We start from the raw sequence: 26,303 nt of genomic DNA, 5'->3' as shown, positions 1-26,303 counted from the left end.
TGGATTGAAAAAGTATTGATCCTTATCAGCATACAAGGAGCCTTGCAAAGGTATTGGGGCCTCTAATGAGCCGTAAGGCAGGGGTCAGCAAACTTTTTCAGCAGGGGCTGGTCTACTGTCCCTCAGTCAGACCTTTTGGGAGGCCGGACTATATTTTGGAAAAAAAAGTATGAACAAATTCCTATGCCCCACAAATAAACCAGACATATATATAAAATTTTATTTCACCCTTCACAAACATACTGATGGCAAGGGTGCATGACTGCCAAGACGGTCTTGCAATCCCTTAAATCTCCCGTTACTTCTGTTGCGAACAGTCACGGTGTTGCATTGAGGCAGCACTCCGTTTGCCTGCATCTAGCTTCAAGCAAATTGCCTTTCGCATCCCCCCATGCAAGTGCCAACGGAGGATAACGCTTCGTACATCTGGCAAGGTGGACTCTATTGTCCACCAAAAGCTTATGCCATAATAAATCTGTTGGTCTTCAATGTGCCAGGAGGCTCTTTGAAGTTTTTGCTATCAGAGCTTAAATGATTATAGGTCTATTTACAGGTTAAGATCCTTTCCTTCTCCTAGCCTGTTGCAATGCAACTTGCCTATAGGAGATAAAGCTGATGGGTGGGGGTGGAGGGGGGGGGAAAGAGACTTTATAGGCCATTAAAACCTTCCCTCGATAATCCCTGTTCCTGTAAGAACTGCCTCTTTGCAAGCAAATTGAAAAGCCGGCGACTCTTTTCTTCTTAAATGGTTTTGGAACGGCTTAATCTCTGCCTTCACTAATACATTCTGTGTACAGTATTGCAAAACAAATGAACTGTAGATGTTACACTATAGGAAAATCGATGCATACGAAATCTTCTGTGCGTTTCAGGTGCAAACTGCTCTACAGCTGTTGCTATTTACCAGAGTCCAAGCCCTCTCTTCTGGATCCCGTCCCAGAAAAATCACTGGCCCCTTTTTTGCTTTTTTGTTCGGGTGAGCTTGTTTCAAAGAGGCATTCAAGTCCCACCTTTCTGGAAAGGTTAGACAGGCAGGGGGACACAGTCTTTGTATCGTACAGTACTGTACAGCACTTTCAGCACCTCCTTCAGTTCCCTGACTTGGAAGCAGGAGGCACTCTGGAGCAATGGGATTTGCTGAGCGAGTGAATAGTTACTAAATCATCACAAATTAAGTAGCACAGAATCAAAATGGCAAGGCACGCAAATGCCGCAGAGCCTGTGGCTTAGCAAAAGTACACTCCACGGTTCAATTAAAAGTTGATTTACAGTGTAATCCTGTGCATATCTACTCAGATGTTGAATTGGGCTTAGTCCCAGGAACATGCGGGTACAGGATTGCTGTCTTTAAGATCAATAAAGGTGAGAAATAAGAACATTTCACGAAAGAACACAGTAATTTCTAGCTAATCCTGGCTCAGATGCAATAACTAAAAGATCTTCCAGGTTTATTGACTATGCATCCTGATTTGCTTGCACAAAAATATGTTTTTCTAATCCTTTACAGCCCGGGTCTCACACCCGCTGTCACTTCAGCTTGGAGATGGGCCTCTCCAAGCCCTTCCTGGAGATGCCAATGATATTTCTGCATGCAAAGCTCTGACCTTTCCCTAAGAAATGGACTTTGTACCATACATTTAAGGCACATTTTAAAATAAGTGCAGCCATGTATTCATGCACTTCCTTGAGCCAGTGAATCATGCCTGGCTCATGTTAGCTGGCATTCCCCTCCAATTAACTCAAGAGTGCTTGCCTCCAGCTCTTCCCATGCGCCTGAAGGGCTCTCTGATACTCTGATTCATTTGTTTGTTGTCAAGCTTAACCCCGGGCTCAAAACGACATTGCACATCTGCCACATTATTGTACATCAGAACGATAAGTGCATTTGCAATCATTTTGTGTTGTGCAGCACAAACCTGTAACTTTTGTCTGCAGAATTAAATTCTACTGGGTTAAATGGTAAGCATATGCACAAGGTTACAGCTTTCTAGCATGCTTCTATGCATGTTTACTCAAAAGTATGCCCCCACTTTGTTCAATGGGGCTTTACTTCCTAGTAAGCATACTTAGGATGTCAGCCTAAACACTCCAGGTCTTTACATTTTCCTTAAAATGCAAAGCTAAAATTTTCATCCATGCTTCTGTATAGAATACAGTACCCTGCAACTGAAGGGCCCTGCAAGAAATCATTAGCAGAGGAATCCTATACATGCCTACTCAGAAGTAACTACCAGAGAAGTGGGCATAGGTTTGCTACCTAAGTATCCAGTGTATAATTTCTGAGTGTTGGTAAAGGGACCCTGACCATTAGGTCCAGTCGCGGACGACTCTGGACGACTCATCTCGCTCTATAGGCTGAGGGAGCCGGCGTACAGCTTCCGGGTCATGTGGCCAGCATGACTAAGCCGCTTCTGGCGAACCAGAGCCGTTTACCTTCCCGCTGGAGTGGTACCTATTTATCTACTTGCACTTTGACATGCTTTCGAACTGCTAGGTTGGCAGGAGCAAGGACCAAGGACCAAGCAACGGTAGCTCACCCCATCGCAGGGATTCGAACCACTGACTTTCTGATCGACAAGCAAGAAAGAGCCATTTAAGAACAGACTGTTCCTTCTAATCAATGCATCTCTCTTATTCAGTTTACAAGCACAGCAAATTCAAAATACATGTGGTTTTTTTTTTTTTAAGCATCCCTTGCCAAAATATTTAGCTGGAATGTGGCCTGGGGGTAGATTTAATGTTACTGGGATTTCAAACTCGCCTGGAAACGAATTCTCATCAAGTTACTCTAACGGCTTATATATCAAAATAATTTGCAGGAACATAAAGGTGTTCATTGTCTACTTCAATTTATCAACCTCCTTGGAGCTTATATGCAATCAGGCTCCCTGCTGCCTGTCTCTGTCAGGGGTGTTGTTAGAGGGCTGGGCAGTGGATGACCTGCCCTTGTTCCAAAAATGATTTTTAACTTGGCTTCCAAGGCTGGTATACATACTGTGCTGGCCCCTCACTTATCCTCTTACCGGTAATTTGCTCTGGAACCAACATATGCAGCTATACATATGCAATTTAGTGCTGAGTGTGTCGGACTAGGACCTGGGAGAACAAGGTTCAAATCCCCACTCAGCCCTGAAGCTCACTTGAGCCAATCACAGACTCTCAGCTTAACCAACCCCATAGCATTATTGTTAGGATAAAATTGGGGAGGGTGGGGTGAACCACATTGAGCTTCTGGGAGGAAAAGTGTGCTATAAATGTAAGAATCATTAACAAAATTAGCATATGCAAATTTGTGCCACAGGCCCCTGAGTCTTTTGAGTGCTTAGCAGTGCCTCTGTACACTGAATAGTTATGATTGGTCTCTGAGAAAATTGCCCTCTGATCTGTCAAATATTTCCATCTAAATATAAAATTTGCACGCTTTTAAGTAACCTCCTGCTTCCTGCTGCCTAGTTCAGCTTGGTGCCAGTGTGGTGTAGTGGTTAAGAGTGTCTGACTAGGACCTGGGAGACATGGGTTCGAATCCCCTACTTGGCTGCGAAGCTCACTGAGTGACCCTGGGCTGACCTCTCAGCCTAACCTACTGGTAACTTACAGGTACAGGTAGGTAGCCATGTTGGTCTGCCATAGTCAAAACAAAATAAAAAATAAAAAAATTCCTTCCAGTAGCACCTTAGAGACCAACTAAGTTTGTTCTTGGTATGAGCTTTTGTGTGCATGCACGAAAATGTATCTGAAGAAGTGTGCATGCACATGAAAGCTCATACCAAGAACAAACTTAGTTGGTCTCTAAGGTGCTACTGGAAGGAATTTTTTTATTTTTTATTTTGTTCTAACTTACAGGGTTGTTATGGGGAATTAAACGAGGGGGAGAACAAACAGAAAAAGTGGAATATAAATGCAAACAATTATCTCAGCTGGTTAGAGCATAGTGCTGATAATGCTAAGGTTGCATGTTCGATCCCCATATGAGACAGACACAATATGGACTTCACATCTTCCTCCGGCGCCTCTAAGGTTAACTGTCAGGCCTCCCCCCCTCTCTTTCTCTCCCCCCTCCCACCAAACTAGAACTTTGGGCCCAACCTACCCCTCCTTCCGCATGTCAGCCTCTGGTGGGAGCAGCGATTGGTTCAGCCAGAGAGCCTCCACGGCTTCCCATTGGGTGCGGCTCAACACGTCAAACATGTAAAGGCGGGGCTGGCGCTTGGCTCTCTCTGCTGGAGGAAGGAAGCAAAACTTCGTTGTTATTGTAGCGCGCAGCAGGAAGCAGAAGGCAGAGGTGCCTCCTCCGTCTCCGCACCTGGGACTCCCGGGGCGCAGCAATAGCAGCCAAGAGCCGGTGAGCGTTCCAAAGGCGTTGCTTTGCGTTCCGCGGGCGCTGCGGCTCGTGCGATCCTGTTGTGCTGTCGCCTCCTTTTTTTTTGCAGGCTTTTTTTTTAATAGAAGGGTGGGGGGGGGCAGCTCCCTTTCGCTCAGTTTGCTGCTGGATAGCGGAGGCTTTGCAAGCTTCCCGATCTCTCTGCGACGTGCAGTTCAGGCTCTCCCATTAGATCAATGGAATCTTTTGCCTCCCGGGTATAAACGGGGGTGATAGGATTGCAGCTGGGGGGCGACGAATAGAGAGACCAACAGCAGCCTCCTAGCAAACCCAACTCCTTTCCGATTCCTGTTGTTATTAATAATGGGTTTGCTGCCTTCTTTCTGTTTTTCTGCAGACGGGGCGTGTGAAACGAATAATAATTTCATTTAGCACCCCAGCCCAGGAGTGACAGAGCCAGACTTTGAGCCTGCGATCCAATACGCACACTTAACCTGGAGGGGGTCCTATTAAGAAGAGTCCACCCCACCCCTCCGCTGGATCAGGCCAAAGGCCCACCTCGTCCAACATCCGGCCAGGTAGCTCTAAGAAGCCCATAAAGCACGACACGGGCGCAGCCTGTGGGTCTTGCTGCCGAGTAAGGCGTGCCTAGGATTGGGTTGTTTTGAAGACTGGCTGATGAGGATAAGCCCCCTCTGTTTTGTCACACAGGGCCCCCAATAATCTCCTTTTCTGCGCTTGTTCCTCCCATGCAATGGGGGAGAAGAAAGATTGCTGGCTGCGTATGCGCATCTGTGCAAGATTATTTCTTCCCACTTTCCAGCAAGACATTTAAGTATATTAAACGCGGCCACTAGCACCGATGGATAGGAGGCAGCTACGAGATCAAATAACAATAGTCGGGGGGAAACCCGGGAAATCCAGCGCAAGCCATATACAGTACTGTCTCCTTGCATCTCGGCTGTTGCTGCGCAGGAGAACTTCCCGCTGGATTATGCCCGCAGGTTGGCTGTAGAAAGAGCTCTTGGGAAAGCAGCTATTACCCTCGGACTGTTTATTTTATTTTTTAAAAAATGGCTGCTTAAATTATTTGCTGGCTTTTAAATAATTTTATTTTGAAAGGTTGATGAAGAAGTTCGTTCCCTCTACCTGTGCGGTGTTGTGTGTGTAACGAGGGGTGGGTGGGAATGACAGTCAAACCGCTGTTTCAGTAACGGCATCCCTCGCTTGCACGGCGATGCAAGTCATCGCAAACACCGGGTGTACGTGCAGTTGTGTGCATTGGAAAGCAGAAATCCTAGAAACCCGGACAGCAGGAACCGAGGCTTTCTACGTCACCCATGGGCAGATATTTGGACCGGGTGGCGGCTAGTTTCCGGGACTTTGCGCGCGTGGCGAGTGGAGGTGATGACTGTGATAACATTCCCCATCCCCCGTCGTGGACCCACGCCTGTTTCCCGGTTACCGTCCGCGCAGTAGGACCGAGGAGGTGTGCTCGCTTGTCCCCTCCCACCAGCCGATTTCCAGTAGCTCCGGATGAGCTCATTCCGGTGCCTCTTTGGAGCATGCAAAAGAGAATACAGTAAAGCACTTTTGCAATTCGTCTTCTTCCCCAGGGCTCAAACCTTTAAAAAAAGAGGAGGCATTTCCGGGGGGGGGGTGTTCAGACGTGGTGGGCGCGGCGTATTTTTGTTGGGGTTGCATGGGGAAGAAGCCACGATGGCGATTGGTTTAAACCCCAATCCTGAACGTCTCGAATGCAAAGGGGGAGAAGGAAAGGATGGCGTCGCTTTTTCTGTTTTGCTTTTCGTGGTGGGTCGGCTGGCTTTGAGGGATCCTGCAGCCGACGGAGAGGCACCAGACGACCGGCTGGCTGAAATATAAGCAGATAGAGACACGTGCCTGCGTGCGCACGTGCCCCTTCCTTGGGCTTGCAAAGCTAGCTGGCGAGTGTGTGTGGCTGGCTGCGCGTGCCCGCGCGTGTTGGCTGTACGTGCTCCTGCTGGCGTCTCCGTGCATAGACAGGCATCCTCTGACCCCTCATCCCCTCTCTCTCTCCCCCCTCCACCGCCTCCCATGCCTCTTTCTTTAGCAGAGGCTAGTTTATGGGATGCATTTGAGCAGGCTATCAGCAGAAGAGTGGAGCTCTCCAAATCTTAAAGAGTTTGGCAAATCTCAACATGTTTGTGCCATTACTGTTTGACAGATGCACACAGAGGTTTATTAGAAATAGCAGAGACAGGGATAGGAATTGCTTCCTGAGAACTCATTTATTGAGCATTCATCCCAGGGAGATTTATAGATTGCCTGCTTAGGTTAGTAATAAGGTGCAATATCATTTATTTATTGGTTGAGATTGTTTTTCAATAAATACGTAGAACTGGGGAAAAACATTCCTGAGTTCTCGAATATTTGGGGGTGGGGTGGGGTTATTGGTTGGTTGGTTTGTTTTTGTTCCTGTTTTTATCGTGTATTTTGTGGTTTTACATTGTATTTTTTTGTTGTGAACCACTCTGAGATTTGCAGTTGAAGGGTAGTGTACAAATTTATACTAGGTCTCCAAGGCTGCAAAAGGCTAAATAAATATTTCACTTGCACCTGGTGATTTTTTTTTTTTACATCCCTGCAATTACCAAGCATTGGTTCATCAAGATGCTTCTCCTTAAAGTTGTTAATTCTTATAACAAAGTAAAAAATAAAAATAAAATCCTTCCAGTAGCACCTTAGAGACCAACTAAGTTTGTTCTTAGTTGGACAGTGTTCTCGAAGTGTTCTCGAAGCTACTAACATGAGTTTTGCCAAACTGCGAGAGGCAGTGAAGGATAGGCGTGCCTGGCGTGCTCTGGTCCATGGGGTCACGAAGAGTCGGACACGACTGAACGACTGAACAACAACAAAAGTTTGTTCTTGGTATGAGCTTTCGTGTGCATGCACACTTCTTCAGATACACAAAGTGTTAGATATGGAGCTAGCTTCCCCTGAGCACAGGCAGACCTTTTAATGAAATCACTTGCTTCCAAGTTCCATGGGGTGGGTGCTGCTCATCCACACTGTTTTCCCTCTGGGGCTTGCAGCTCGGGGGCTAGGCAGCATCACACTCATGGCCTGATTTGGCCTAGGGATTGCCAGTTGTCGACTTTGCTGCTAGTGTTTGGATATTGAATTAATACTGCAAGGAAATGACTCATATCTTAAGGACATCTCAGTATTTGCTTTGCTTTTTAAAGAAATAACTTACTGAGAGCCTACGGTTATGCTGCCCATAGAACAGAGGATCAGGGATGTTGCTGTTGGCACAAGAGGAACCTCAATACAGTGAGCTGGCCCCACTAGAGTCCTGAAACAAAAGTGAATGATTCTTCTGTTTCAGCATCTGCGTAGGGAAGGAGCTGTTACATGATGTATGGGGCAGCTTCCTTCAACCTAGTGTTCTCCTGATGTTTGGGAATACAACTCCCATCAGCCCCAGTCCAAAGCATAGGAAGGCCACCAGGTTGCTGAAGGCTGATGTAGGAGGAGTATAGGTGCAAAACCATGGTTTAGCTCTACACAAATGAGCTGTGGTCCTGTGTGCTCCCCCCCTCTATTGTGGCTGCAAGGAAGAAATCGGAAGAACCTGCCTACGTTTGCAACTAACCACAGTTTGTTTGGTCCAAATGGGATAAACTGTGGTTGATCTTAGCTAACAAACATACACATCGTGGCTCCTGATTTTGGCTTTTTGGAATAAACTGTAGAGCAATCCATAGTTCCCTAGTCTGGACAAAACAACAAACTGGCTATTTGAAAATGGAGGCAGGTGCTTCTGGCCTCCACACTGCAGAAGTGGAATGGGGTTCTTGTGAGTCTGAACCTTGTTCACTTAGTATGGCAAACCGTACCCTTTCCAGATCAGCTCAGAGTGTCCAGCCCTGCTCACCTTGCCCTATGCAGGCTGTCGCTGCCCATGTCACAGCCTCAACTTACACCACAGCAGCTGTCACTGCAGATTTTGATTGCTTGCCCTGCCTTCCTCTTCTTCCCCTGTTAAATAACTATGTTATCAGCGGCCATTACTTCCCCATCAGCAAATTAATTTCTAGACAACATTCTGCATGGGAGCCAGCCCTGAATGAACAAGACTGGGATCTGGATGCTGATGGTGTCTCCCACCCCACCTCTACCAGGTTCCTTGGCTATACCATGGCGGACAGCTTCCCATGGAATAGCCCAGTTGGTCTGGGGTGATGTGCGGTTGGTGTGAGGAGCACCTGCCTTAAGTTCAGATGCTGACCTGCAGTGAAACGTGAACACCGGCGAGGACATGAAGTGCTTTCCATGTAGAGAGAGTTGTGGAAGGAACAAGCCGTCAATTTACATAATGAAGGCACTGTCAACAGAAACAAATCTGTTCTGGCATTAATGTCCCAGTGAAAAAGAGCATTGAAGTTTTATTTGCTGCTGTGGTTGCTCTGCCAGCTGGCAAGCTGCATTCAGAGAATGCTTGCCACTGAACATGGTGGTTTTTGTGTGTGTCGTTTTTGACTTCCGGAAGGAGGGGGGTTGTATTAACATGTGATCCATCACACCAAGTTCTGAAGGTGCAGCATGGAATATTATTATTATTATTATTATTATTATTATTATTTATTTATTTGCACTTGGTTTTCATGTGTAATGCTTACCATGATGCCCTTTGGGTTGCTAATTTGGTTTTTGATTGTGGATTACTAAAAATTATTTGATTTTTTTAATTGGTGTTTTAAGATACGTTGCATACTGTCCAGAGGCTTGCTTCCCCCACCCCAAATACTAGCACTATATAAATTGCTTAAATAAATGAAATCGAAACTATTAGAAAAATAGTTTGCCGCCGGGCATCTTTTAGGAAAGTCATTCCAAGGAATGGAAGCCGCAGAAAAGAACTACTGCTCCTTTGTTTGCATGACGGGACAGAAAATGGCTCCTTTTGACGGCATCACTTCCTGTTGTCCTGTTTGTCTGGTCTGTAGATGATTCCTGATTTATGGATTGGTTTCCCCTCTTCTCCTCCCTCAGGAAAAAAAACCAAGATACATGACTTGCTAAAAGAAGAGAAGATGTTATGTTGGGGATATTGGTCTTTGGGACACCCTGGGGAAGGTAGCGTGCTCCAGGCGATAATTACCGAGCCCCAGAGCAGCGGGTTCATTCACGAGAAGAGCGTCAAGGAAGTGGCTTGTGGCGAGAACCATTCTATCTTCCTGCTGGAGGATGGCGAAGTGTACACATGTGGCATGAACAGGAAAGGACAACTCGGCCACGAGAGGGAAGGAAGCAAGCCAGGTAAGGTTGTGTCACAGCACCTGCAGCCAGGTGCTTGTTCGCATTTAATGAAATAGCTCTGCTGGTAGCTGGTTCTGGAGTTTAGGTTTGGCTTGTCGATGCTTCTCCTTCCATTTTATTATTAATTATACCCCATCGTGGGAGGTTTATACTGCAGGGTGACCTAGAAATTATATTGAAATAGGAGTACAGTCTGCAATGACGCCAGCCTGGAGGTATATAGGGCAGGGCCGCATTCCATTCTGGGTAACCTTCTGGGGGCCACATGCTGGTGCTGAGCAGTAGGGCTGGGTGGATAATACATATCATCCAAAACCAGTTGGAAGTCCATATCGTGATAATCGGTTTTCATTATTTCTGACCTGGCAATATATTGCGAATCATGGTCTCTCTGTGTGTGTGTGTGTGTGTGTGTGTGTGTGTGTGTGTGAGTTCGAAGGGACCACGAGGGGTATCTAGTCCAACCCCCCTCCAATGCAGGAATCTTTTGCCCAACGTAGGGCTCAAACCTACAATGCTGAGATTAAGAGTCTCATGCTCTACTGACTGAGCTATCCCAGGATTTGCAATGTTTTCCTGGTGATATATCGCGCTGCTGGAAACCAAATACTGCCCAGCCCTGCTTTTCGCCTCTACATAGTTCCATCCTTATTTCAGACATCGTCATATATTGATATATCGCAATTTTTAGCTGGTGATGTATCACAGTGTTGAAAATCAAATATCGCCCAGCCCTACTGAGCAGGCAAAAGGGGGCTAGAGCAAGAATCATAAATGTAACCCTCGTGTAGTAGGCTAGTTTCTCTTCTCTCTCTGTCCTGCATCCGGAGAAGCAGGAGGCACTGTCATAGTTCAAGGGCACTTTTCCACCATGGATCAGGGCCTGTGAAGGGAGAGGTTTCTGAAGGCCAGGTAGACAGGCCCCAGAGGCTTTTCTGACAGTGTTCCATTAGTTCTCGTGGCCGATGCCAGGAGTTTCCATTTCAGCCACCGGCTCCTGTTTGGCTCACATTGCATTCTGGCTGATCCTAAAGTAACCTTTGACGGGGGATAGTAGGCTAGTGTGTCAGGAGAGTGTCGTGTTCAGATGATGCTCCCTGTCCCTTTACTCTTGAACAAAGAGATGCGTATGAGTTTAGTTTGGTCCATACTGCTGCCCAGGTGCTTAATAGAAAGCTAGCAGTTTCCCTCCCTGTCTGTGGCCATGTCTGCACTATATATATTTCAAGTGGAATCATACCACTTTAAACAGTCAGGCTTCCTCCAAAGAATCCAGACAACTTCAGTTTAATGCAGCTGAGAGCAGTTACCTTCATAGAGCTACAGTTTTCAGAGTTCCCTGGCAATAGGAACTGGTGGATAAACCACTCTGACAACCCTTAACTGGAGGGCTACAGCCTACAGATTCCTGCCTTAGAGGGTTGTGGTTCAGGGACTTTGGTTCGTGGTCTTGGGGGGGGGACGGGTCTTTTCAGTCGTGATACCCCCACTATCGATAGTGGATTGTCAATTTGGCAAGTATGCCTGATATCCCTAAGTGTTGTGTAAAAATATCTGGGTGGGAGGTAGAGGAAACTCGGGTCGGTATTACCAGTAAAAGTATACTCTTGGCTAAATTTAGCTTGTGCTTTTGAGTTGCAACCGAAAAAGCTCTTTTCACAAACTTCCTCTTGCAGATTTTCCTTTCTGAGAAGTTTGCTCTTGAAATCCTGCTATTCCATTTCTGTTCCATCCTCTTGCAGGGATTATTTAATCTGCCCCAGGCACCATGTTTTTGAAACTGTTTGTCCTTAGTGGGTTTGCAGGGTGGATTTTGGGAGGCTTTGCCAGCTGGCTGTAACATACTGTGCTTTTTTTCCAACCAGGATGCAGAAAGTTTTCTGGCTTGGTGCTGATACGCATAGCATTTGCACTAACTAGCTGGCAATCTGGTCAAGCTCCCAGGTTTGAACTGTGTGCTTCTGAGATGATGTTGGTGACAATTCATTTCTCGCTTTCTGCACCAAATTGTCTCGTAGTGACTTGCGTAATAAAAATAGCAGGGAACTTTAAAATCACGTGCAAAAACACATAAGACTTGAACACTTATCCATCAATATATATACATCAAAGGAGCACATCCTACCCGCCCCAGTTACAGAGATGAATACAAAAAGAGGTCACAGAACATGGCTAGTTATTCTCCCAATTACGGAACAAAGCCCTGGGTAAATAAAAATGTTTTTGCCTGGCACATAGAAGAAGGAAAAAAGACAACGATATCACCAGGTGTACTTCCTCGGGGAAAAGTATACCACAAGCAGGGAGACACAACTGAAAAGTCCCACACCTCCCTTAGAAAATGCACGGGCCTCAGATGAGGAACGCAGGGTCCAGGTTTGTAGTTCTTGAGGCACTGAAGGCTTGAGGTGCATAAAGCTTTATAGGCCAAAGCCAGCACCTTGAATTGAGCTGGGGATCATGAGCAGGAGAGCACAGAATGCTGGGCTAGACAGTCCTTTGGTCTGATGCAGCGGGACTCTTCCTATATGATAGGATCTGACCATAAAAAAACAACTGTAATAGGCTATCTGATGCTAGTCATTTGTCTGCTAGAAGAAGCTCATGGCTGAGGATGCATCAGGTTTCTATGCCCTCATGTACAGGTATCTTGGAGGGCTGCAGAATGGAAGTTTTCACTCTGGAGGGCCTGTGGATGCTGCTGTAGATATTCCTGCCCATTGAGTGTCCGCATCCGAAGATTTATCCTAGCAGCTGTAATTAAGATTAAGAAACAAGGCGTTGTAGTGCAGCAGCTAGGAAGAAAACAAAGTAAATGATTTATGAATCGGAGACATGTCCTCGTTTTGCACCCCTCTGCTCTTCTTGCAGGACTGAAATCTTATCCGCCCTGGGATTTTCGTTTGACGGTTTCAGGGACCCTGCGGCAATTAATTGTGTCTTCTTTTCTCCAGATCCCAAACGGTATTAAAGGGACAAGTCGATAGACCAAAAAGCACATTCCATCTGGAAAGGAACTGTTCCATCTGCTTGTGAATCACTGTGATGCGCATAGCAGCTGAAAGTGGGGAAGGGAGGCTGTTCTCCTGTACAGCTATTTTCAGTTTTAGCAAGCTCTTAACAGCACTGCCAGCCTCTTAGTGGGGCACCATCTGTACAAAAGCCTTTCTGTTCTGCCTGGTGTGCTCCAGCAAGCTGAGCACCTCCTCTGCTACTCAGGATAGCTGAATAGTAGTACGTGTCCCTTTCATGCAGAATACACTTCTCTCCATTTAAACCATCTTTACAAGTGAGAGACGGGAAATCCTTTAGCCCCGAGACCTTAGCTGCCAGCAGTCATTATAGACAGTATTGGTTAAACAATCACTGCCCACGTTAGATTGGAGTTACTTTGCAGATGAAAGTGGTCAGAGGCTTGTTTTGTTCTCTGTTGCCCCAGGAGACAGGTCTACATCTACTGGACTTAAGTTATGGGTGGCTGTTTCTTAACAGTAGTTAAGAGAAGCTTCTTTACAGTCATCTCCTACTGCTTATTTATTTGCTGCTTACTTGCTACGGAAAAGGGTCATAGCTCAGTTGAAGAGCAGAAGGTCGCCGGTTTGATCCTTGGCATCTCCAGGTAGGGATGGGAGAGTCTCCTTCCTGAAACCCAAGCAGTTTGTGGTGAGGAATGAGACTCCTGAGGAAAAATTCATGCTCTAAGTTGACGGGCTGTGAAGTAGCTCTCTGGATCCTGGCTGTGTGGCTGCACAGAGTTACAGTGCGTACACATAAACACCGGACATGTCTGCTACGTTTAGGTTTCTCATCAGCCTCTGTGTCATTTCAAAATGGGTGAAAGCGAAATGACTATATTTTCATATGCCTCGTACCTGGCATTGCTTGTGAAGTCTTAAAAACAAAAAAATCAGTGCAGTTTTGAGTTCAGTGACTAAAGTTCGTGCCTTTGTGAAAAGGCTCAGTCTGCCATCTTGATTCAAAATGGTGCCCGGTGGTATCCAAATTCATACAGAAAATCTGATCCTGAACCATCACACAGAATTTGGTTGTGATATATTAAGACCTTGTCCAAATGTGTAGCTGGCAAATGAACAACTTTCCAAAATTTGTATTAGATGAGATTTTTTTTAAAAGGTGTGTATATCTCTTTCTGCACACATACACCCGAACTTTGCTTTGAATGATAATCACATGTGTTTTTCGCTTAGCATGTTCCACCAGAGTTTTTCTTCTCTTTTTCCCCCTCAGAGCAAATTGGCGCTTTAGCTGATCAGCGCATAGTCCACGTTGCCTGTGGGGAGTCTCACAGCGTGGCCCTCAGTGACCAAGGCCGACTCTTTTCCTGGGGGGCAGGTAGCGATGGACAGCTGGGCCTCACAACGGCAGAAGACTCTGTGGCTGTACCAAGGTAACTGAAGCAGTTACCAAACACCGTGCTTTGCTATGTAGCTTGATACCAGCAGTGTTCAGACTAAATAACCCCTTGTTGCTTTTTAGGGTGTATGTGTGTAATGGTCTACACACTGGCTGGGCACGCACCCACACCTTGCTGAACTTTATAGTACTACAAGGGCCTCTGTGTGCATATTAGCACACCAATGCACATGTGAGGGGGGAGGGGATGGCACATTTCTCCTCCCGTCATGAGGAAGAACTGTGTGCTTGTACATTGGTGCATGTGTGGAGCTTTTTTGTGTGCATCTGGTGGGAGGGTAGCTGTGCAATCCTGCAACCCCTTCTCACTATATTTTAACGTGTGCTTGCGGTTGTGGACACACCTTCCCTCCCAGGCTCCCGTATTTGCCTTCTCTACTGTTGCCCTCACCCTGGACCAACATATAGGACCAATGGGCACACTGAATTTTGAGAGAACGCTGTGGGCATTGGACACAAAATGGCCGCCATGGAGGTGTGACATTACGCAGCAAATTAGACAGCACACGCATGGTGCAGCTTTCCCCATAATTTTATTTTTGTACTTGAAAAGGCTCCACCTGTTGAATTTCTGCAAGCTGCTGTTCAGCCCGCAGTAGAAATCTTCTTCACTCTCCAGTAGTTTTATGCGTTAATTTGCACTGTGCGCTCGGCTACAATCTAAAAGTGCACCAGAGACCTTCAATTTTAAGAATCTCATCCCTAAGGTGATGCAAGAGCTAGGCGTAGTTAGAGCACCAAATGAGAGGATGCTATAAAAAGGCTATTTTAAATCTAATGCTCCTCTTGTTGTCTGCACTGAATTGCAGCCTTTTAAAAAGCAAAGCCATTTTTGCTTAAGGTTCCAGATGATGCCTTCTAAACCGCTTAACATTAGTTGTGTTCATAAAGACACAGTTGTTAAAACTAGAGGTATTATTTTAGTGTGTGTTTCTGCTGTGGTGTTGTTGTTTTAAAAATAAAATAAATGAATTGTTTTGCTGTTTTAGGTTGATAAAAAAACTGAACCAAGAGATGATACTTCAGGTCTCCTGTGGCAATTGGCATTGTCTTGCTCTTGCAGCTGGTATGGTAATATTAACTTCTAATAGCTAAGCTTTCTTACTAGTTCTGCAACATTATTAGTATTAGTAGTAGCAATTATGTTTTAGATTCTGCCTTCCCTCCCAAAGGAAGTAAAGTTGTACCTTGGATTCCGAACATCTTGGTACTCAGATGTTTTGGCTCCCAAACGATCGAAACCCAGAAGTGAGCGTTCCAGTTTGCGAACGTTCTTTGAGACCCAAATGTCCGATGGGGCTTCCGATTGGCTGCAGGAGGTTCCTGCAGCCAATCAGAAGCTGTGCTTTGGTTTCCGAACATTTTGGAAGTCTTGCGGAACGGGTTCCGTTTGACTTCCAAGGTACGACTGCATACCAAACACATAAGTAACAAAACAACGCTAAACATCTAAATACAATTCCGATGCAGAAACTGATTGGGAAAGATCTCTGCTTGAAAAGGTTTGTTGGAAGAGGAAGGTTTTCAGTAGGTGCTGAGAAGACAGAGTCAGTGCCTGCCCAATATTTTGTTTGTGGGGAATTGCCATAACACTAAAGGCCCAAATCGTATATTGTTGAAAACAGACTCCCTGATGATGTGGTATCTGCAGAAGGATTTCCTGCAGAGCACAGTGATGAATTGGGTATATAATTGGTGAAATGACCGTCTGGTATCCTGGTTGTAAGCTGTATAAGGTTTTATGCACCAGAACCAGCACACTGTAGATGTTAGTTTAGGAAAGGCCTCTCAGTTAAGCTTCAGCTTAAAAAACAACAACAACTAATACAGTTTTTAACAAAAAGTTCAGATTGAAGATGCTATTTTTCCTACCCCCTCTTTTTCTGTATATAATTGAAGATGGTTCGTACTTTATTTTTAGATCTCACTTCCTGCAGATCTTTTGGATGGTTTTACTGAGGTCCATTAATTTCAGTGGGTCTTCTCTGAGTAAAGCTTAATCGAATTCCAACCATTGTTTTTGCTTTGGAGCAAATTCATGTATATTTCATTCATTTATGTGGTAGTTAATCCATTTATTCAACCAGCTCAATCAGCATCTCTTATTCTTACATTTTAAAAGTCTATAATGAAGGTATTAAATATGGATGTTGCCGATTGTTCCTGATACGTTTTGGGCTGGATTCGCACAACAGAGCCCCATCAACAAGGGCCCTGCTTTCCCCCATTTCTCCTTCCACTGTGCGCCCCCCAAAAATTCATTCAGGATGGTTGGCGGGAGAACACCCTGTACAGTATGCGGTGTGTGTGTGTGTGTGTTGTTCCGTCTGGCAAACTGCAATGCTTCTGCAGATGGAACGTTCCTCATAGCGCAATGTTAAATTCCACCCTTTGCAGACAGGACCTGTCCTCTGCTCATCATAATACTAAAAGTTTACGTAGCACATTTCAAGCGTTCAAAAGCATTGCAGTACATTACACCAGTAATCCTCAAAACAGCTCTGTAAGGTCACTTTGCATTGTCACAGTCTTATACTATATTGTAATAAAAAGCTTAGGCTGATGGAGGGGCTTGTCTAAGCCCATCTAGTAAATTCACGTCTGCGGTAAGATTCGAATTGGCGGTTCCCCAGCTTAAGACTGTAATGCTGGGTTGGGGGAACCCGTGTCTCCCATCAAACCTAACCAGCATGGCCAGTGGGCATTGCACACCAACAACTGTGTGTGGGGCTGGTGGAGTGGCACAGGTTCCCCATCGCTGTTCTAAGGCAATTGGTAGTTCCTAAAAATAATCTTGTGTCAATTACTATTGTTGGCATCCATCGGTCCGTAGAGACAATGGAGTGCAACTTCGGGGGTGAAGTCAAATTGATGTGTTTGCAGCACTGAAGTGACCTCCTCAGGGCACAAACCTGGGCAGTGTGTATGGAAAGCGTGGGCTCCCCAGACAACAAAATCTGCCTCTTGGCTTCGTGGCCCAAAGGAAAGCAAAGCAATATGTATGGCATTAGCTTGGCTGCAGGAGTATCCAGAAGGAGGTGTCCAGTGCGCCATCCAACCATTTTAGGGACTCCATTCAGGATTTCTGTAGGGCAGGGTTTTCCCAAACTTGGGTCTCCAGCTGTTTTTTTTTTTGGACTACAATTCCCACCATCCCTGACCACTGGTCCTGCTAGCTAGGGATGATGGGAGTTGTAGTCCAACAACAGCTGGGTTTACTCCTTAGCTTTTTCTTCTCCCAAAGAAGTCATGGCAGCGAAGGCTTAGAATCAGAGTTTTCCTTCTCCTAGAACGGCTCCCGAACCCCATCTGCTCCTCACCTCTCTCTACAACATGGTCAGAAACCACCTTCTTGACCATTGGACCCACTATTGGTCTCATCTGTTAAGTCCACCGGAGCCTGTCTTTGCATGCAAGGAAAGTCCCTCACTCACTGAGGGTTTGAGACCCATTGGCTACCCTCACCTGGTTTAGCCAGCCATTTGAAGCCGTTCCCGGGGTGTGGCATGCTGATAGCTCCTAGGATCTACAGGTGAGCTCTGAGTGCAGGGTGGGGACCAAAGGTGGATGGAGCACGCCATTTCCCTCACCAGAGGTACTACCCCTCCCCTAACACATCATACACTCATTCTGTCAATATGCTGCTGTAATATAACAGGGGGTTTATCTTTCTGACGGCTGTCGCCTGTGTCTTTTTTTCCCAGATGGACAGTTCTTCTCTTGGGGACAGAACAACCACGGGCAACTTGGGCTGGGCAAAGAGTTCCCCTCCCAAACCAGTCCTCAGCGCGTCAGATCGCTTGAAGGGATCCCTTTGGCCCAGGTGGATGCAGGAGGGGCGCATAGCTTTGCCTTGTCTCTCTCCGGAGCTGTGTTTGGTTGGGGGAAGAATGCCTCTGGACAACTGGGGCTGAGTGACGAGAGAGGTACTTCAAGCAGTCGTCCGTAGACAATGAGATTTTTGTTTTTGGAATTATGCTTGTGCTGCTCACCCAACTTGAAAGGAGACCTGTGCTTATTAGTTTTAAGACGTGTAGACTGCTTTTCGTTCCTTGGTCCCACAGGGCAGCTAATTTGATTCTAGCCCAGCTTGGTTGCAGAATTAAATCAAGCTGTGATACAAACAACAACAACAACAACAACTAGTTAGTTAGTTAATATGCTGCCCATATGTGTGGCTTCCAAAAAATGAAACGCATTAAGCACAGTAAAACATCAAACATTTTTTAAAAATCCCTATACAGGGCTGCCTTCAGATGTCTTCTAAAATGTGAACAGAGCTTGGCTGTATCTTGTGTGACCTCACTGCTTGCTTTGGGAATAGTATATGTAACAGAGTTGATGGCAACAGGTTATTTTGTTATTCTACTTCTGTAGCAGCTTACTTTAATTATCTATCTATCTATCTATCTATCTATCTATCTATATCTATCTTATGGGCTGAGAAACTGAGTCTAAGAGACAAAGACTTGCCCAGAGCTGCCCTGTGAATATTGCAATATTTCACAGCCTCGTTCTTTGTTTTCTCCAATTGCAGACCGGGAGTCTCCCTGCCACGTGAAGCTCTTGAGGACTCAAAAGGTTGTCTATATCAGCTGTGGGAATGACCACACAGCAGTCCTGACAAAGGTAAAGGGAAAATCCTCACTAAGTATCATCAGGGGTACAGGTGGAGGAGACAGGAGAATGACTTGCAGGTTTTGAGTTTCCGCACTTCCTATAGCACCTCCCATCTGTGACTAGGCTTCTTTAATGAAAGCAGTATTCTTATATAATGATAAATATTCCAGAATGCTTCTCCCTCACCACTGAGAAACTGTATGTACTGTCCATTGGGTGTACACCATCTGTCTGCTTTGACTTGTTTTTAATTTGTCTGCTAGAACTAAAACGTCCTCCTTTGTCACTTCTGTCTGACTTGGTTTTTATGACCTCCACAGAGACATTGGTTTGGGTGTGGGCATCTTACTGTAATGCTTCTGTCCATTAAAAAAAACAAAACTAAATCAACAGCTGCCTGAGGATAAAGACAAAACAAGCACACCAGAGGTAGAATGGTTCTCCCCTTCTTCTTTGTTGTTGTTGTTCAGTTGTTCAGTCATGTCTGACTCTTCGTTACCCCATGGACCAGAGCACGCCAGGCATGCCTATCTTTCACTGCCTCCCGCAGTTTGGTCAGATTCATGCTAGTCGCTTCTTCTTCTTAGGTTTATGTATATTACTTAATAATGCTTCTTTTTCTTCTACTACTACTATTCATTATTATTACAGTGGTACCTTGGTTCTCAAACACCTTAGTACTCAAACAATTTGGAACCCAAACACTGCAAACCTGGAAGTAAGTGTTCCAGTTTGTGAACTTTTTTTTTGGAAGCCGAACGTGCTCCATTTTGAGTGTTACGCTTCCAATTTGAGCGCCACACTTCCGTTTTGAGTGTTACGCTGAGGCCTGTCTGTTTTTGCGTTTTCGTTTTTGCGGCTTTTTTGTTTCATTTTTGTGACAGTGGAACCCAGTTCAGCTACTGATTGGTTGTGTGACTGCAGTACATAGTTTTATGTGGTCTCGTTAGATAGTAAAATTGATGTTAAATTTATGCTTTAGGGGTTGTTTTTAAAAGTTTGGAACGGATTAATCCATTTTGCATTACTTTCTATGGGAAAGCGCGGCTTAGTTTTGGAACGCTTTGGTTTTGGAACGGATTAAGTTTAAGAGCCAAGGTACCACTGTAATATTATTAGTACCTCACCCATTTGACTGGTTGCTCCAGCCACTCTGGGCGGCTTCCAACAAATATAAAAGCATAATAAAACATCAAATGTTAAAAACTTTCCCAAACAGTTGTTTATTTCCTTGACATCTGATGGGAGGGCATTCCACAGGACAGGCACAACTACTGAGAAGGCCCTGTAATAAGCAAAAATCTGCCCTTATTCCCTTATGACAGGAGTGGCCAACTCCCAAGAGACTGTAAAAACTGGCAGTGATCTACCCCCTTTTTGGGGATTCAGGTCAAAGTCGTTGAGCTTTTTTTTAGGAAGGAGGAAGGCCCATTTTGGGGGGGTTCAGGTCAGAGTTGTTGAGTTTTTTCAGGGAGGAGGTAAAATGTTGAGCTTTTTAAGGGGAGCCACAGTTGTTCAGCTTCTTTTGGGGGAGCCCATGATCTACCAATGATCTACCACAGACGTCCAGTTATCTACCGGTAGATCCCGATCTACCTGTTGGACATGCCTGCCTTATGGGGTTCACAAGAGCCCTTGCAAAGTCCTTTGCAGGTTCTCCATTGGTAGGAGTAAAAAAACAGAGGCCAACCAGAGAAGTTTCAGAAGCAAAGCAGCTAGTAAGCTTGATCTTTATTGAAGCTGTTGCAACAGCGGTGTTTTTCAGGGAAAAGACCCAGAGGATTGCAGGCATGCTCTTATAAAGACATTTCAAAATCCCTCCTGGAGTCTAGCCCATCCCCAGAAACATCATCCAATCACAGAAGAGGTGTAACCCAAGACCACCACCACACCAGATACAACAGAGCTACATCACAAAATGGGAGGGTCAGAGGAGGTAATTTGGGATTTTCCACACCTGTGCCATCTCTCCTTGACCCCTCCCAGACACACATTTCTGCAAAACAAAAGGTTTCCTGCCCTGGCCGGTAGGGCTAATGGCTGTCCTTTGTGAGGGAAATGGCCCATCATCTGGCACTCAGGATGCTAGAGAATCACTCAGGCAGAGACTTCTCACCTCCTCCCTGCAGATGAAAACACTTGGCCAGCTAGGAGTCAAAATGGAGTGAGGCCTGTCTTCCTGTGCTGTTTTCAGACATGTGGCCTTATTTGGTACATTAATAACAATTACACACACACACACATGAAAGACCTTAAAATTCTTACAACAGCCCTCTCCCTGGTTCCCTGTAGCTTCACATGAGGGAAGCACCAGAAGGCCCTTGGAGCTGGACCTCAGTGTCCAGGCTGAATGATGGGGGTGGAGATGCTCCTTCAGGTATACAGGGCCGAGGCCCTTTAGGGCTTCGAAGGTCAGCACCAACACTTTGAATTGTGCTCGGAAACGTCTTTGGGTGCAGGCAAATAACGTCGTTTGCTACTGGAGATGATCTTTGAAATTTCTATGGCAGCCTGTGGTTTGGCTGCAGGACTTGAGCACTGCTAAAGCAGCTTTCCTGTTCAGCTGGGCAAGCGGCTGGTGCTGTTGTGAGAGCCCACTCTTCTCTTCCCTTTCTTTGCCAGAGTGGAGGGGTGTTTACTTTCGGCTCAGGCTCCTGTGGGCAGCTTGGCCACGATTCCTTGAACGATGAAGTCAACCCCAGAAGGGTCCTGGAGCTGATGGGCAGTGAGGTGTCCCAAATCGCTTGTGGTAGGTGAGTGAGCACTTTGGTTCTTCCTTCGCAAGTGTGTGGCGCTGGGACAGGGGAATGGTCACCGTTGCTTGCCCCCGTAGCACAGTAGAAGCCGCAGCAGTTTGGAATCTGCTGGGCTCAGAGTCGGATAATGGCGCTGCACATTCTTTCATACATCTTACATGTTCTCTGTATATAAATCCGTTCTTAAATTGCGTGGCCATTGCTGTTTTATTTTTAAGAGCTGTTGCAGCAAGAGGTTAGGATGTGCAATGGCATCCCTGAAAGCTGCAGGTTTGTATCCAGAGTGAAGACACCTCAGTGCATTTCTTTACATCCGTTACGGCCAGATACATAAGAGGGTGGAGGGTGGGAAAAGTAATATACTGAATAAATGTTTAAATTGTATTATGGTTGGGGGGGGGGGGAAATAGTATTTATTGTTTATTCAATATATATCCCACCGTTCCTCCCGGAGGAAGCCAGGGTGTCAAACTGATCCACAGCTTTAAACAAAAGCATTTTTTTAAAAAAATTCCAAAACATTTGTTTTATTCCTGCATTGTGGTGTTTGGACTAGATGACCCTCGGGGTCCCTTCCAACGGTTCTATGATTTAAAACATTCCAAAAACAAGAGTTAAAAACTCTCGTATCGTTTGATCTTGGGGCTGGCAGGAACCGTGTTTTCCAGCATAAATGTATGCACCAAATGTATGCATGAATTTTCAAATTCCTCTTGACAGTTAATAATGAAAGAACAAAACACTTTCTCGACTCCATTTTTTTTTACTGATTGTATTCCTGCTTTCTTCCTTTTTTTAAAAAAAAGCAACTGTAAGCAGAAACAAATATCTATGCAGACTCTTATGAACTTTGCAATATTTTTGTTCTGTTGTTGTTTGTAGGCAGCACACTCTCGCCTTTGTGCCTTCTTCAGGAATTATCTATGCGTTCGGCTGCGGAACCAGAGGCCAGCTGGGAACTGGGCACACCTGCAGTCTTAAATGTCCTTCCCCGGTCAAAGGCCCCTGGGCAGCTCACAATGAACAAACCTCTGGTAGATCAGGTAAGCTGTGACTCGAACAGAAGCAAAGCTGAGATTCTGACCCATGCTCAGTGGGTGTAGGCGAAAGTTGAGACCAGTCAGAGTGCAAGTAAGCCTGAGTATGCTGTTCTACCTTAGATATCGATCGAGCTCCACCACCACTCTGCTTCTTATTGACGTGTGTCATGTCTTTCTGGATTTTGAGCCTGAAACCAAGGGCTGTCTTAGTGCTGATTTTTGTAAGCTGCTATGGAAAGGGGTTTTTGTTTTTTTTGTTTTTTGCTAAAGGGTGGGTTATAGTTGCCATAAATAAATAAATCACACATTTGTTTCTGAAGCAGCAGATTTATAATGCCCCAGCTTTACCATCTGTTGGGAATGTTTAAGAGCGACAGCTACTGTGCTGTCACTTTTCCCCCCTCTGTGCTGACAAAAAAGAGTCCATTCTGGATGAAAACTTAAGGCCTCCATCTGCACTAAGCATTTAAAGCAGTGTTACACCACTTTTTAAAAATAGTTTTTTTTAAATTTGATTTTCAAGAAAAGGAAAGAGCAAAGTTACATTAAAATGTCATACACATTCACGTATCGAGATTACTCTGAATCTCCTGACGCCCCCCATCCCATCCATGGGTCCTCTTAATCCTGTTTTCATCTGCATATCAATACTTATCCAAATTTTTCATCTCCCTAAATTATCTGTAGTTTCTATTACATTACAAGTGTATTTAAAATCCTGCTAATGCTTTGACCTGTTTGCACTGATTTTGCATATATGTTATAAACATTTCCCATTCTTTTTTAAATTTCTTGTCTTCTTGGTCCCTGAGCCTCCCAGTTAATTTTGCCATTTCGGCATAGTTGCATCAACTTGATCTGCCATAGTGTTACACCACTTTAGACAGCCACGACTTCCCCCAAGGAATCCTGGGAACTGTAGTTTATTAAGGGTCCTGAGAGTTGTTAGGAGACTCTTCACGTGCAGAATGCCCAAGTTTGATCCCCCGTGTCTACAATTAGGACTGGGAACGACACTGGCCTAAAACCCTAGAGAGCTGCCGGCGAGCAATGTAGACAGTATTGAACCAGACAGATCATGGGCCTGCCTTGGTGTAAGTCAGCTTCCTGTGCTCCTGCTCTGCACTGTGGCACAGTATGCCAAATAAAATCGAGTCTTCAGCTAAGCTTCAGAAGAGCATGATGCTTAGAGGAGACAGTCCACCATTTCACAGTTTCTGAGACCACAGTTAATGCAGCAAAGAGAAAGCAGTGGCATAAATTCTAAACAATGTAAATTAAGAACATTGTCTTAAAAAGTAGTGAATGCCTTTGGTCTCTTGTCTTTTGAGTTGTGCCAGCCACTCCAAAGCGTCATTATGATCTATAGCTTTTGTAATCCTGCTCTGCAAGGGAAAAGGAAGTAGGGTGTTTGTGAGTACAGAGCCGTAACTAATTTGCTTCGTTCTTCTCCCAACAGATGCGTGTAAATATTACATTGTTAAACATATCTTCTCAGGAGGAGACCAAACGTTCGTGCTTTGCTCTGAAACAGAGGTAAATGGGGGAAGGCGTGGGTTCCTACCCATGGCTGGTAGGGATGTTATTTGGCTGCCTCTCCTGTCTTCCCCAAGTGGGCCTCAAACTCATGCACTTCTGATAAGAGTGCAAACTTCATATGCGAAGTAAAGGCAGGTCCCATATTCAACACAACTGTAACATCACTTGGCTTGGACGAACACTCCAGCATTCAGTGAAAGGACCAGAAATGGGCAGGGCAGGATAAAATGAGATGCTGTCCATAATGAGGTTGGAGAGGACATCCAAACAGTCCCTGGGGAGGATGGTTCTTGGAAATGATACATGTCACGTCTCTGTAAGTTATCTAGTGGTAGGCGTGGCCTTTTCTGGGGTGGGGGTGGCGCATGGTAGGAAACCCCAGCCAAAAGGGCCTCCCGAGAGGGAAGCTACCCTCGCATGTTAACAAAAGCTGCAGTGAGACCCCTCCAATCCCACTTGGCGAAATCCGCGTTGAGACCTACCTACTTTTCCAGAATTCTCAGCCAGCGGATGATTTCCGGGCCATAAATCAAAGTGACTACACCTGTTTGATTAATGACGATACAATAGACATGTGGAGACAGAAGCTTTCGGAAAAGAACAATCCTAATTCAGTGAAGTATGTTCCTTTTTTGATTTTCTGATGCACTGTTCAGTATTTCTTCCTTGTGGCTTAGTATGAAATCTTCATAGGGGTTCAAGGGTTGGGACGTAACCTCTGGAAACAATATGGTTGTCCTTGGATGGTTTGGCATGGGATGTGTTTGAGCTACTCCTCCCATTCTGAAATGACCCTGTAAGCTCATCCGTGGGCTATAGACTCCTGTAGACCTCATTCAGTTTCCTTCTCCACCCCTGAGATGTGTGTGCCATAATGTCTGCCTTCCAGAGTGGAACTGAAAATCAGAATCTTTTTCTCGCATCATGCACCAGTGAATGTGCTGTTCTCTGTTGGCTCCTGGAGCAGCGGCCTTGCAGCTCAGGGTAGACAGATTGTTGCTTCCACTGAGTGGTGTGATGGCTTACATCAGACGCTGCAGAACTGCAACTCCCATGAAGCCCCAGCAAGCATGGCCAATGGCCAGAGATGATGGGTATTGCAGTTCAGCAACATCTGGATGGCCAGCATCCTTGCCTTACATCAGTCTGTTGATGGAGACTCTGCAGCTCTCTGCTGTAGGTGCGTTCTAGTGTTGAGTCAGAGTTTGTTTCCAAGTATCACTTTCCAAATTTCCCAGCTACTTCTTAAGTCGTCTTCTGCCAGGCTACAGTACTTTTTGGCATTTCTAAAATAGATGTGGGTGGTAGACCACACGTGTGCAAAAGCCAGAGGCTATCTAAGAAGATGTAGACAGTCGCCTAGGCAACCATTGCCACTGTGAAATCCCTTTGCAATATTTTATGGGAAGTGATTCATAAATGGAATCAAATAATTTGCTGGTGAGTTTCTGAAAACAAGGAAATTCTAGGCACTGTTGTTTTTTTGGGCACCAGAGGAAGCGACTTAACTTTTAGAAATACTTCACGGTCTTCAAGTGAGGGCTAGTCAACTAGTTCCCCAAACTTGGTGAAAAAAGTTCAATGGGTAGGGGAGCTGCTGCTGTCTGGATTTATGTTACGGACTCCTGCATCACATGAATAAATTTCATTCTGTCTTCAGAGGTCCCCAGGAACACCTGGCAGTGGCCCTGAAGATACCCTTCCAGGGTTGGGCAGGTAGAATCCATGCTTTGAGTTGTTCGATTCAGTACTCCTGAGGCATAACACAATTGTCCCATGCTGAAGCTGCCTCAGTCAACCTCCACAAGGCTGACAGTATTTAGGCTCGGTTTGGAATTCCAAGATGAGAAAGGGCCACCTGATGTCATAGTGACATCATGAGACTGACAGCTGGGCAGCCAACCTCCACAGATGTAAATTAGGCTACCCCAGCTGGTTCCATGATGATTTCACCTAGGAGCAAGGGCAACGAAACTCAAAAAGTAAATATAACAATGTGAAAAACAACAGTGTGGCCATATAACCCATATTCCTTTCTCTTGTCCCTCCACTCTAAGCAGTGAGGTTGTGCAAATCTTGTCCTCGGCTGCCTGCTGGAACGGGAGCTTCCTAGAAAAGAAGTAAGTGCCTTAAACTTACATAGGGCAGGAGGAAACACCCTCCGATGTCTTCCAGGCTTGGTCCCTGCAGTGGTGACTCTTGATCAAGCAGATGTCAAGTGGGTGGCCGATGAGGTTTCAGTCTGCGAGGGCCAGTGTGGTCTAGTGGTCAGGGTGTTGGACTAGGACC

General features: G+C 45.5%; 1 protein-coding gene across 5 annotated transcripts in view; it reads left to right on the top strand.

The window, feature by feature from the left end:
- The window catches only part of HERC3 (HECT and RLD domain containing E3 ubiquitin protein ligase 3), a 47,001-nt gene that overhangs the window by 3,245 nt on the left and 17,453 nt on the right, over positions 1-26,303 (top strand). The window contains exons 1-11 of one of the 5 annotated variants that reach the window (XM_033160604.1): positions 4,209-4,343; positions 9,362-9,625; positions 13,874-14,033; positions 15,049-15,125; positions 17,764-17,985; positions 18,597-18,688; positions 21,302-21,432; positions 22,318-22,478; positions 23,935-24,011; positions 24,509-24,633; positions 26,075-26,134. In XM_033160604.1, coding sequence (XP_033016495.1) covers positions 9,400-9,625; positions 13,874-14,033; positions 15,049-15,125; positions 17,764-17,985; positions 18,597-18,688; positions 21,302-21,432; positions 22,318-22,478; positions 23,935-24,011; positions 24,509-24,633; positions 26,075-26,134 — 1,331 coding nt within the window. In that variant the 5' untranslated portion in view covers positions 4,209-4,343; positions 9,362-9,399. Of the gene's footprint in view, positions 1-4,208; positions 4,344-9,358; positions 9,626-13,873; positions 14,034-15,048; positions 15,126-17,763; positions 17,986-18,596; positions 18,689-21,301; positions 21,433-22,317; positions 22,479-23,934; positions 24,012-24,508; positions 24,634-26,071; positions 26,135-26,303 lie in introns of those variants that run through there. The other 4 variants (XM_033160601.1, XM_033160602.1, XM_033160603.1 and 1 more) reach the window with 4 other exon arrangements.

The sequence above is a fragment of the Lacerta agilis genome, chromosome 9 (genome assembly GCF_009819535.1).
Source record: "Lacerta agilis isolate rLacAgi1 chromosome 9, rLacAgi1.pri, whole genome shotgun sequence".
Taxonomy (NCBI): Eukaryota; Metazoa; Chordata; class Lepidosauria; order Squamata; family Lacertidae; genus Lacerta; species Lacerta agilis.
The sequence above is the reverse complement of the archived record's forward strand: the minus strand, read 5'-3'. Positions and strand labels throughout refer to the sequence as shown.